The sequence below is a fragment of the Procambarus clarkii genome, chromosome 22 (assembly GCF_040958095.1).
Source record: "Procambarus clarkii isolate CNS0578487 chromosome 22, FALCON_Pclarkii_2.0, whole genome shotgun sequence".
In the NCBI taxonomy this organism is placed as follows: domain Eukaryota; kingdom Metazoa; phylum Arthropoda; class Malacostraca; order Decapoda; family Cambaridae; genus Procambarus; species Procambarus clarkii.
The window spans coordinates 10433817-10447580 of record NC_091171.1 but is presented as its reverse complement, the minus strand read 5'-3'; the positions used below and the strand labels follow the sequence as shown (position 1 = coordinate 10447580).

At 39.5% G+C, this 13764-nt stretch overlaps 1 protein-coding gene across 11 annotated transcripts in view; it reads right to left on the bottom strand.

Moving 5' to 3' along the window:
* Window positions 1-6540: 6540 nt before the first annotated feature.
* LOC123756986 (uro-adherence factor A) overlaps window positions 6541-13764 on the bottom strand; it is a 97497-nt gene continuing 90273 nt past the window's right edge. For all 11 annotated transcript variants that reach the window (XM_069329438.1, XM_069329433.1, XM_069329431.1 and 8 more), the window contains one exon: window positions 6541-12427. In XM_069329438.1, coding sequence (XP_069185539.1) covers window positions 6872-12427 — 5556 coding nt within the window. In that variant the 3' untranslated portion in view covers window positions 6541-6871. The remainder of the gene's footprint in view (window positions 12428-13764) is intronic.

The following is a 13764-nucleotide window of genomic DNA, read 5'->3' as shown; positions in this document are numbered from 1 at the left end:
AAGTTACCCATGAGCGCACAAAATCAGTAAAATGTGTATATTCGTTTCAGTTTTCTCACCCTAATTCTCTTGCTACGTCGTTCGTTTTGGTATCATTGTGTTCGCAATTAAATTCCCTACAGGTGTATATGCATATAATGTCCAAAAGCCTGGCGTGCCTCCCCACAGCAAAGCCTAAAGTTACCCGTGAATGAGCACCAATTTGCACACAGCGACTTAATGTGTATACTCATTCAGTTTGATAACATCAATTTTCGTCTTATGTCTTCCATTTTGGTAACAAATTGTTCACAATATAAAGATACATATTTTAAAACTAGGGAGACATAATAATAGAGCAACTGAAATTTTACCAAATATTTTAAGTTTGGACTCTCAAAAATCACAAAATTATTTATATCATTCCAGTGTTCTGACATAAATTTTCATGTTACATCTTTCATTTTGGTATCAAATTGTGCGCAATTTAAAGGAACTCATTTTGAATCTATCCCAAAGTCGATCGGATAAAAAATGAATTTTATACAAATATTTTATTGTTGGACTCAAATAGTGTCAAGATAGGACTCGGGAGAAAAATTGGTGATGCTATAAGTGTCACGAGATAGGGAAAAGAGTTAACCTTCGTATTGCACAGCTTCTATTGTGACATTCTGTTGGTGCGTGGAAAATCAAGTGTTCCCCCAAAATATAGTTTTCTTTGTAAATTGTAAACCCTTGTGTTGCTCAGGGCTAATTATAATTAGCATTTGTCACTCACAGTCACATACCAAAAAAAAAAAAAAAATTTTTTTCTTCTAAACCTGTTAATTAATGTGTTCTCTGATCATGGGAAAAATAATAAAAAAATCACAAGTGGCATATCTTGCCCGCTATAGGGCCAGGAAGTCTGGCAAAAAACAGGCACCGACTCAGCGTGCGTCCCAGGCGGTCTGCTCGTCAACAGCTGTCAGAAGTGGCCACAAAGAGATAATTACCTAATTATTTCAATGTCTCCGATTTATTTTTCTTAGTTTTTTTGCTGTAATATTATTCAATAGTGTGTAGTGTGATATATTTATATAATGAAATGTGTGAATCATCGCTGTACTCAAAATCATGGTGTGCATATTATTGATTCAATTATTATGTTCATCAAACAGTGAACAAATACTTTGTCGGTTATTACACTATATACACAGGTTATATATAAGTATCTGCATGTTTTGTTCACCATAGTGAACCACTAAGTTGGTATTATGAGTCAAAAAGCAACGAGGAGTGACCGCCACACACCAGCCAGCCACTCGCTGCCACTCACTCCCTCAACACCTCACTCGCCTACATTCTCCTCCCACCATACTGTTTTTGCTTTTATTCACTATATACAGACGTTATATATAAGTATCTACATTCGTGTTCACCATAACGAACCACTAAGTTGGCATGCTGAGTGGCAGCCAACCACTCAGCATGCCAGTGGTTGGCTGAATGGCTGCTGCTTCCTCCCTGCTTGAACTCACCTGACTCGCCCACATTCTCCTCCCACAATACTGTTTTTGCTTTTATCCACTATATACGGATGTTATGTATAAGTATCTGCATGTTTTGTTCACCAAAACTGTACAACTAAGTTGATATAGTTAGTTCAGGCACTGAGAGACTTCACTACTCACACTCAGCTGGCAGCTGCTTCCCTCACACATTCAAATTCAGACACACTAAAATTTCACCCCCAACAATACGGTTTGTGGTGTTATTACCCTATATACAGACATTATATATAAGTATCTACATGTTTTGTTCACCATAACTGTTCAACTAAGCCGGTATAATGCCCAAAGAGCATAGTGGCCACCCCTACCAACATGACAAATCAAGCAGATGTTGCCACACCCATCACCAAAATGGCTTCTTCCCCACACTCCTTTTGTTGTTATTACACTGTATATACATGTTATAAGTATCTACAACTGTGTTCACCATAACGAACTACTAAGTCGGTATGCTGAGTGGCAGTGGCAGCCAGTGGCAGTCCGCCACTGGCTACCACTCCCTTGCTCTCCCACCTCACCCGACTCGCCACCATTCTCCTCCCACCATACTGTTCTTGCTTTTATATACAGACATTATATATAAGTATCTGCATGTTTTGTTTACCATAGCGAACAACTAAGCTGGTATAGTGAGTCCAGACAGTAAAAGGTGGTCACACAGAGTCAGCAGACAACGCTACCTCCCTCCCCACCAAAATTACTTCTCCCACTACAGCGCTAATTATCACAACAATCCTGCTATTATCAGAATCCTGGTCATTTTTATTACCGTCAGGGGTCTTCTGTAATAATATCATTGCTAAATATATGCATGAACATGCATGAACATGTTTATTATGGCATTTATAGGCGATGCTGTGGTCACAAGCTGAACAGCAGTGCTGTGAGCTCATGCTGCCTGCATCAGGCTTGGTGGCTCACTCAATACTGAGGCCCTCGCAACTAGGAATTTGGCCCACATCTTTTTTTTTTAAATGGCGTCTGTTTACAAGAACCCTGATGAAGGTGAGGTGAACCCCCGTGTATCCGTGGGCCATTTAAATCTTGCTTAGTACTCCAATACATCATATGATGGGATGCACATTTTATAGCAAGTAACTCAACCCATCATATGATGTGTTGCGCAATTTAAGGGTTAAGGCAAGAAAGCAGGACACCGTAGCCTGAGCAACAAAGAGGGTACCTCACACATCCTTTGAGCTTTGATGTCCAAAGACCTTGGAGAAGATGTGGGAGGAAGAAGGATGGGGCAGTGAAATTCTTGGAAGAGTATCTGGATGTGGAGAGAGGGGGGGACTTGAAAGTTCGGTGGCCGGTATACCTTGGATTGGAGATGTTTTTTCGGTCAAAGCCTATAGCTTGAGTTCTTCTTAAGTGGCGGGAGGCTAGTGGTGAGGCAGTGTGATGTCGTCCTGGTTCTCACACATCCATCAACAACAAAGAACCGAGGGTGGAGCAACCGGCTGACATGCTCTACCTCCCTCTAACCCCCCAAATGAGGTGGGGTGAACGATCTCATGAACTTTTTAGGGTTTGTCTACATTGTTGAAGGAATCCTGTTGGTGGTTTTTGAGACTACGCTCGAGTGTATAATTAGAAGTGGTCTGCTTTGTTTTACTGATATTTTTGGGTGCTACCCTAGTAGTGGCAGACAAGATTAAATTCACTATAACCTTATCATAAGTAATTACCTAAGTAATTACCTAAGTGTAGTTACAGGATGTGAGCTATGCTCGTGGTGTCCCGTCTTCCCAGCACTCTTTGTCATATAACGCTTTGAAACTACTGACGGTCTTGGCCTCCACCACCTTCTCAATTAACTTGTTCCAACCGTCTACCACTCTATTTGCGAAGGTGAATTTTCTTATATTTCTTCGGCATCTGTGTTTAGCTAGTTTAAATCTATGACCTCTTGTTCTTGAAGTTCCAGGTTTCAGGAAATCTTCCCTGTCGATTTTATCAATTCCTGTTACTATTTTGTACGTAGTGATCATATCACCTCTTTTTCTTCTGTCTTCAGTTTTGGCATATTTAATGCTTCTAACCTCTCCTCGTAGCTCTTGCCCTTCAGTTCTGGGAGCTACTTAGTAGCATGTCTTTGCACCTTTTCCAGTTTGTTGATGTGCTTCTTAAGATATGGGCACCACACAACAGCTGCATATTCTAGCTTTGGCCTAACAAAAGTCGTGAACAATTTCTTAAGTATATCACCATCCATGTATTTAAAAGCAATTCTGAAGTTAGAAAGCATAGCATAGGCTCCTTGTACAATATTCTTTATGTGGTCCTCAGGTGATAGTTTTCTATCTAGAACCACCCCTAGATCTCTTTCTTTATCAGAATTCTTTAAAGATTTCTCACATAATATATAGGTTGTGTGGGGTCTATGTTCTCCTATTCCACATTCCATAACATGACATTTATTAACATTAAATTCCATTTGCCAAGTGGTGCTCCATATACTTATTTTGTCCAGGTCTTCTTGAAGGGCATGACAATCATCTAAATTTCTTATCCTTCCTATTATCTTAGCATCATCAGCAAACATGTTTATATAATTCTGTATACCAACTGGTAGATCATTTATGTAGACAATAAACATCACTGGTGCAAGAACTGAACCCTGTGGTACTCCACTTGTGACATTTCTCCATTCCGATACATTGCCTCTGATTACTGCCTTCATTTTTCTATCAGTCGAAAAAAATTTTCATCCATGTTAGAAGCTTACCTGTCACCCCTCCAATATTTTCCAGTTTCCAGAACAACCTCTTATGTGGAACTCTGTCGAAAGCCTTTTTTAGGTCCAGATAGATGCAGTCAACCCAACCATCTCTTTCCTGTAATATCTCTGTGGCTCGATCATAGAAACTGAGTAAATTCGATACACAGGATCTTCCAGATCGAAAACCATACTGTCTGTCTGATATTATATAATTTCTCTCCAGGTGTTCTACCCATTTAGTTTTGATTAGTTTTTCCAATACTTTCACTATTACACTTGTCAATGATACAGGTCTATAATTGAGGGGGTCTTCCCTGCTGTCACTTTTGTAGATTGGAACTATGTTAGCCTGTTTCCACACGTCTGCTACGATTCCTGTACACAGGGATGCCTGAAAGATCAGGTGAAGTGGAATGCTGAGCTCAGATGCACATTCTCTCAGAACCCATGGTGAAACGCCATCTGGGCCAGCTGCTTTGTTCTTACTGAGCTCCTTTAGCATATTTTCCACTTCATCTCTAGACACCTCTATCCGCTCTATGTTGTTCTCTGGAATTCTTATTGTGTCTGGTTCTCTGAAGATTTCATTTTGTACAAACACACTTTGGAACTTTTCATTTAATGTTTCACACATTTCCTTTTCATTTTCCGTGAATCTGTTTCCCATTTTCAACCTCTGGATATTATCCTTTACCTCCAATTTGTTGTTTATGAATTTGTAGAATAGGCCCGGTTCTGTTTTACATTTATCCGCTATCCCTTTTTCAAAATTTCTTTCTGCCTCTCTCCTTACTGCCGTATAGTTGTTTCTCGCATCTTTGTATCGCTGGTATGTTTGGGGGTTTGGCCTCTTCCTATACTGATTCCATTTTTGTGTCTTTTGGTCTCTTGCCCTCTCACAATTTCTGTCGAACCAATCCTGTTTTCTGGCCCTGCATCTCTGTTTTGGTATGAATGTTTGTGTGCTTTCCTCGTATATTTTTTAAAATTTGGCATACATTTCATTTACTTCCCTGCCTAGCAACAATTCTGTCCAATTACACTGATTAAAAAAATTTCGAAGTTCCCCATAGTGTCCTCTCCTTAAATCGAGTTTATCAACTGTTTCAATGTCCCCATTTTCTTCTAGATGATATCTTAAAGCATAATCAATGTCTAACAGGACATTAGGACATCAGGACAGGATAACAGTACCACTGCTCTGTGCCTCTGAGGGGACCAGGTTCTAGATCTTTGTTTTCAGTATGCCTAAAGAAACTCCACAACAGATGGCATCTAGTAGTTCAGCACTATATCAGCTTCAGGTAGTCACAAGGGACTCCACCCAGAAAGGCGTAGGTGAGTAACATCAAAGATATCGAATTCACTAAGGATTCTGTCTAGGAACAAGTGACCCAAAGGGACATTTGGAATGCAATTTTTACATTCTAGAATATCTGGACATTCAACAGAAATGCATGACTAAGTGGGACAATACAATTTGGACAATAGGGAGCTGGGAGTCATTCCATTAAATGCCAATGAGTTAAGCCAATACATAACCTAGTCAAATCTGTTTCCCATCACCTATTATGGTGACAGAAGAAAGGTTATAGGATAAGTCACTTTTACAGGGACTATACAGGGATGTCTTATTGCATCAAACATTCCCCAACACCAGTGCAAAGACCATATTCTCTCTTGCCCCAGCTCAGACAGAACAAACCTACCTTTGAGACCTGCTACTCATGGCCAACCCCTCCAGTGGGTGGTTCCATGACCCAAACAGGCACCTTATGTGGTTTCTTTGCACGTACACCACCTGGATAGGGAGGCCGAAGCCATCCCCCACGGTCTTGAAAATGTAACTAAGGTGTCAAATGTGAGCCCCCCTCATCACATGGCTAGATAGCCTCTAGGGAGGGAGGTAGGCAGACTCCAGTTTTAAATTACAGCGCTGTACTTTCACTTCCTGTTTACAGTATTTTCACATACACAATGACTTTATCCTTATATCCTTTATTTTCCTAGAAATTCACTCAACATATTTCATTAATAATCTTTACACCTTACAATTTCCTATTCAATGACTCTCTCCTATGAATTATTAATAGTTAGCTCCAAATATTAACTGTTTTATAACTATTTTTTATCAAAACACACAACTGAGACATACCCTCATATAATTCTCTGAAAACACTAAACCATCAGAGTAATATATTTCAAGGCAGTCCGTCACTTATACTGTACTACCAACTAGCCCCTCAGCTTCAAGTCATGGGGAAAAAAAAACAAAAAAAATTGCATTAAACATGACTTTAATATATACAACATTTTCTTGTAGACTGCATGTACAAAATTTGGGAGGCAAGAGTATAAATTATTAACTTTTCTATAAACCAAAACAGTATGGTTATCTATAAATCATTTAAAAATCACCAAATAGCATTACTAAATTATTAATATGCAGCATTAAATTAACAAACGGAACTAAACTTTGGAGGGAAACATTAAATGAATATTGGGACAAATATTTTAACCTATATTCCGATTGCTTGGAAAGTTATCTGGTCAAATTTTGAGGAAGTTTCCTCATGTTGTGGAACTGTTTATGTCTTGTCATATTTACAACCTACTCTGACTCATCCCCAGATGATGCTTCTGAAGATGATGTGACAGGAGAGGATACCTGTGCTTGTGCTGTCATGGCTGCTGACGCTGCAACGGCTGCCCTTCTATTACTACGGGTGGATCGAAAGGCATTTATTTCTGTGGTTTCTTTGCAAGAAGTACGATTCATACTACATGATGGCTTGATGTTTTTAGTAGGTACCTCTGCTTTATATATTTCTTCCAATTCTTTATTCCCTTTTCCTTGCTTAGATCGAATAACTTTTTTTGAAGCAATCTGCTTTACCTCTGCTTTATCCATCAACTGTACAACCTTTTGTGGTTCAGTTATCTCACTACTTTGAGGCCCATTACAATCATTCTGTCGTAAACTTTCTCCACATGTCACTTTTTCCGATTCTTCCGAGGCCATTTCACTGCAATGTTTGCCCTGCTCTCTTTCAAGGACAGCAGACCTGGTAGCAGCTCGGGTTGTTCTTTGTGGTAATATTTTAACTACTTGGAGTTTGTCCTCCTGATCTACTGCTCTTTTTACTCCTTTTTCTTTATTAAATGTAGTTTTTGGGGATCTAGACGACTCCCTCATTCCAAAAAATTCTACTTTTATCTCTTGATTTTCCAATTCCGAATTTAAACCACCTCCTTTGGGATATATTTCCAATTTTTCTACGAGTTCTTTTAGTTCAGACTCCTGTTCATCCAAAGCCACTGTTTTGGTTATTCTTGATGGAGAAGATATTTCTATTCTAGGTTCCTCTTCAAAAGCTGAAGTTGTAGATTCTATTGAAAGAGAAAGTCGTTCTACTCTGGATTCCTCTTCAAAAGCTATACTTGTCGATGCCATTAAAAGAGAAGGTAGTTCTATTTTGGAATCTTCTTCCAAAACTGTACTTGTGGATGCTATTAAAACAGAAGGTAGTTCTTTTCTGGATTCCTCTTCCAAAGCTGAAGTTGTAGATTCTATTGAAAGAGAGGGTTGGTCTATTTTAGATTCTTTTTCCAAAGCTGAAGTTGTGGATTCTATTGAAAGAGAAGGTCGTTCTACTCTGGATTCCTCTTCCAAAACTGTACTTGTGGATTCTATTAAGAGAGAAGGTAGTTCTATTATAGATTCCTCTTCCAAAACTGAAGATTCTACTGAAAGAGAAGGTAGTTCTATTCTGGATTCCTCTTCTAAAGCTGAAGGTTCTATTGAAAGAGAAGGTCGTTCTATTCTGGATTCCTCTGTAGATTCTATTGAAAGAGAAGGTCGTTCTATTCTGGATTCCTCTGTAGATTCTATTGAAAGAGAAGGTCGTTCTATTCTGGATTCCTCTGTAGATTCTATTGAAAGAGAAGGTCGTTCTATTCTGGATTCCTCTGTAGATTCTATTGAAAGAGAAGGTCGTTCTATTCTGGATTCCTCTTCCACAGCTGAAGTTGTAGTTTCTGTTGAAAGAGAAGGTTGTTTTATTCTGGATTCCTCTTCCAAAGCTGAAGTTGTAGATTCTATTGAAAGAGAAGGTTGTTCTATTCTGGATTCCTCTTCCACAGCTGAAGTTGTTGATTCTATTGAAAGAGAAGGTAGTTCTATTCTGGATTCCATTTCTAAAGCTGAAGTTGTAGATTCTATTGAAAGAGAAGGTTGTTCTATTCTGGATTCCTCTCCCAAAGCTGATGTAGTTTCTGTTGAAAGAGAAGGTGGTTCTATTCTGGCTTCCTGTACGAAAGCTAAAGTTGTAGTTTCTGTTGAAAGAGAAGGTGGTTCTATTCTGGCTTCCTGTACAAAAGCTAAAGTTGTAGTTTCTGTTGAAAGAGAAGGTCGTTCTATTCTGGCTTCCTCTACCAAAGCTAAAGTTGTAGTTTCTGTTGAAAGAGAAGGTGGTTCTGTTCTGGCTTCCTGTACAAAAGTTAAAGTTGTAGTTTCTGTTGAAAGAGAAGGTCGTTCTATTCTGGCTTCCTCTACCAATGCTGAAGTTGTAGACACTGTTGAAAGAGGTTGTTGTAATCTGGGTACCTCTTCCAAAGTAACTTGTGTGGATACTGTTAAGATGGCAGGTACAGTTAGTTTTATTCTAGTTTCCTCTATGCTTTCGGCAACAGCCATCTTTGAGCCCCTAGATAATGGTTCAAGGTTATGCTTCATTTTATTTTCCTGGCCCATTCCTGAAACAGCTGATATTTTACTGGGATTTAATTCATGCTCGTGTTGTTCAAGCTCCTCCATTTTAGATTCTTCCTGATCACCAACTGTAGTTCCCATTATGGAAGTAATTTCGTGAGTGCACTGATATTGCCTGACTTCTTCCTCTGCATGAACATCCTTTTCAGTTTTTGCACTTTTTGAGTTATTTTTGGATCCAACTTTATCAAGTTCAATTTCACAATCTTCTTTGCAAGTTAATTTATCAGGCTCAGCAACTTCCAATGATGACTTCAACATACCTACTGGAGTAATGTCTCCTTCAGTGATTTGGGAACTTTTAGACCTTTGACTACAGCTTTTATCTATATATTGTCCACTAGGAAAGAGAGATTGGAAACCTTTTTCAAACTCTAATTTGTTACAAGATTCAAATTTGTCATACAAAGTTTCTTCAATCTTTTCAGCTGTACTTGGAGACAAAATAGCATCAGCATATACTCCAATATTTTCATTCAAGTTTTTAGGAATCTTAATATGTACTAGACTTTTAATCTCGGTTTTCTTACCATGAATTTCACCAGCTGTGTCTGTACTTCCATGTTTTACAGATTCATTTGTACTATTCTTAGCTTCATAATTCATACTTGCTGTATTGTCTTTCAAGGATTCAGAATCAAATTTAGCAGAATCACTATTGCCACAACTTAAAGATAAATTTTGGGTGGGAAATTCAGGAGCCTTCAGATTTTTGTCCTTATCAATAACTTCAAGTGCACACACCTCCGTGGTGTTAATGTGCTGAACTGAACTTGATACACCATCAGTAACTGGAAGGTTATTTAAATCAGGCTTACATGCTGGTATTTTAACATCAGATGATATTTGAACTTTTAAATCAGGTCTCACATTCTGGTCATGAAGTAATGAAGAATGTTCCCCAACAGGAAGGTGAGAAACAATATCTACAGAACTGGATGAATTGCTGCAAGTCATTTTTACAACAATCTTTTCTGGGGGAACAAACGTTTCATAATTTTCTTGATGAACTTGTGAAGGAAGTTCTGCATATTTCTCTCCCTCTACAAAGTACATGTTGTCCTTACTACTAACATCTGAAGGAGGAAACAGCTTGGCACCATCTTGCATATTGTGCACATTTTCTGTATTTTCCAGACTAGAAGGTAATGGACTGCTTTTGGAACTTACATTTTGGCAAGATGTGTTGTTAGCAGTTACAGATTCAGAACTTGACTCTGTCCCAGGCGGTGGTGGGGTTATTTCTCTCTTTTCATCCAGACTCTCACTTTCACTGTCTTCACTTAATTCCATACTAGCTTCTCCAAGTTCAACAGGCACATCATCTAATTCATTGATGATCAAATTTTCTGTGCCTGGAGGTGGTGGTGTTTTCTCTCTCTCTCTCTGATGTAAGGAACTCCAGTCTGTAAAATCAGTAGCAAGTTCCACAGCCATGGGTGTAGCTGTCTGCAGGGCTGGCCACTGTGGGTGACCCATACCTAATGCCAATGCTGCACTTGGCACATCTGTACTTGAAAGTGAAATGGGAAACTCGTCTAAACTATTACTACATGAACTACACGTTCCTGAACTGTGTTTCGGAATATATGTTTGAGAAGTAACCCCTTGATTATCTAAATCACACTGCAGTGCAATATTTTCTGCTACTTCTAATGGTGGAGGAAGGCAGGAAATATTTTGGAGACAGAGTTCATCTTCTGTACCGGGTGGAGGAGGTATTTCCGGAGTTACTTCAGTCCTGACTGGAAATGACACTCTAAAATCGTCTTGGCTATTACTACCAACACTGCATGCCCCTAAGCTGTGTTCTTGAAAGCCTGGTTCAAAAACAGGTACTATCATAACTGAGGAAACGGGATCATTTTCACATGCCAGGTGGTAATCTGGTCCCTCATCTTCTGTTCCTGGTGGAGGAGGTATATTAGGGTCTGATTGACCATGAGGTAATGTTTCTGCTTCAGATGAAAAAGGCAACTCTAATTTGTCTTTATTTCCAGAGCATGAATTTTTAAGACTTTCATTACTATTGCCGATAATACTCCAAACCCCTGAGCTATGATCTAGCACACCTTGCTCAGAGGATGGCATCAATGATTGAGAGTTTTCAATTACAGAAACATACGATTTGTTTTCAGATTCATAAGTGTCTGAAGGATCATCTTCAGCTCCAGGCGGCAATGACAGAATTAAATTTTGTTGACTTTGGGGTTCATGTTCTGTCCCAGGGGGCAAAAGTATATCTGATGATGAGGCAGTTTCAACAACCGTTTTTAAACCTGGTAATGGGATGCTTAGAAGATCTAAAGCATGCAGTGTAGCAGCAGCAGCACATTCAGAGGACTCATCATTTCCCATCTCCAGAGAGTCATACATTTTAAAATCATCAGAATCACTACTTTCTTCATCTTCTATATTATATAGTTCACTGACATGCTCTTGAAGAGAGTTTACAGATTCTGTTGACGAGATATCCTTGACCTCGTTCAACACTGGCATACTAACGTTATCACTTGCATCTTCACCGTTCCCAACTAATGGTAGTTCTTGGGTTTCATGTATTTTGCTTTCTGTCTCCTGAGTAACAATTTCTTTATTCTGGCAAACCAGTAATGCAGCTAAATCTCCCAACTTCTCTGCCTCAAACTCTGCTTTAGCCTCAACAGTGGACAAATTACTTTCTAAGTGCACTATAGCTTTGGCCTCTTCTACCAACAAATCAGGCTGTACAGACATCTCTTGCTTAATACATGCTACTTTCTGCTGCTCTTTGGTCTTTGATACCGAAGGCTTTTTCTTCAAGAAGGGCATTTTCCCAATCAGAGGGAGTTTTGGAGCGGCAGTCTTCTTTTCTTCCTCTTTATTTTTAGAAGTATCTCCTGCATCTGTACATAATTCCTGTTGAACATCATTACCCTTTATCTCCTTTTCACGATTACTGTGACTCTTTTCATTTTTATGCGACTCGCCTCGCCTTGAAGAGTCATCCTTCAATTTAGGTTTTGATTTCACATCATCTTGATGATGGACCTGATGCTCATCAGACTGTCTTTTCGAACTGTCGCTGTGCCTGTGACGATCATCATACTTTGTGTCAGCTGAACGGCCAGATCCTCTTGAGGCAACCCTAATGCTTCCACAGTCTTTGTTTTTATCCTCTCTTGCTTCTGTTGCTGTTTTATCATCCCTATTTTCCTTTTCAAACTTTTCCTTATCCCTCTTTTCTTTTATCTGCCTCAGTAACTTTTCTTCTAATTCGAAAGCTGCATTTTTCTCTCTTAGATTCAGCTGTCCTTCAAGAAGCTTTCGTTCTTCATCTATGCTGTATTTTGCATATGCTGCTGTTTTTGCCTTCATGAATGTTGACTCATACATAGGATTCTTTGCTCTATGTACCTATACAAGAAGAGACAAAAATTACTAACATACAAGTTAATTTAGACTTAAGAGTACATACAGCACTTATCACAAAACAATTATGTGAACCCCATACAGAAAAGGATATCAGGTTGGTAAATGACATTTCAATTTACAGCAAAGTCTTTAACAGTACTGACAATCTAATGATACTAATAAATTCTTCAAACGAAATATGACGTACAATAAGGTTATCTTGAGGGTATCTTGAAATGATTTCAAGGTTTAGCGTCCCTGTGGCCAGGCCTCCTTTTTGTTGCACATCCCTAGGAAGCAGCCCATAGCAGCTGTCTAACTCCCAGGTAATTATTTACTGCTAGGTAACAGGGGCATCAGAGTGAAAGAAACTCTGCCCATTTGTTTCCACCTCCACCGAGGATCGAACTTGGAGCCTCAGGACTACGAATCCGAAGCGCTGTCCACTCAGCTGTCAGGCCCCTAAAGTGAGGTGTACAGTGAAACAAGAGAGAGACTGGGTAGCTACATGATCTCTGTTAAACAACCTGCACACTTAGTACTGTACCAATATTCAAGAAAGGATAGTCACATGGCCCTAAACTACAGACCACTTCCCTGGCATGCATCCCCTGTTAAGTACAATAGAGGAGAAACCTAGATAAAACTCAATCTTTAATTACACAAATACATACAGTGGATAGCTACAATTTAATTGAGATAGGCATTAATAGTTAAAATGCATTTCTGGGAAAATCCGCTGGTGACTCCTGGGAATTATCTCGCTGAAAGTTATCTTGCTGAGAGCTCCACACAAATGGGTCACGTGAGAAGTGAGAGCTCTGTATGACTTACCATGTACCTATTAGTTGGTTCATCAGTGTGCTTGCTCTTCATCAGCTCCAGAACTGGCTAGCAATATGGCTGTGTGCACACAAGCCAGGTTGCCTGGTGATGGCAGCATTCAGTATTACGAGTTTTGTGCTAAATTTTAACATTTCTGTCGTTCGGTGTGAATCATTTGCAGAGTTGCTTGTCATTTTCAAAGTTCGGCCTTTTTTAACAATCCAGTTGTCTGTAAAGCTTCGACAAGTTTCTGGATGCTTTCGTGGTGCGGTGGCAAACTGTCATTTGTTCTCTGTGTGCCCCTGTGAGACATGCAGATTTTGGCTCTGGCCCCCAGTAACCCAAACACAACTTCTGCATCTGATTTGACCCATTTGCATGGATCAACCTCAGCAAGATATGCAGACGAGATAGCTCGGCAAGATAGCTTCAAGGAGCCACTGGGGCACATCCTTCCCTCCCCACCCACCCCCCACCAAAACAAAGAGAGGCCTTTCATTACATTCAATGCTGGG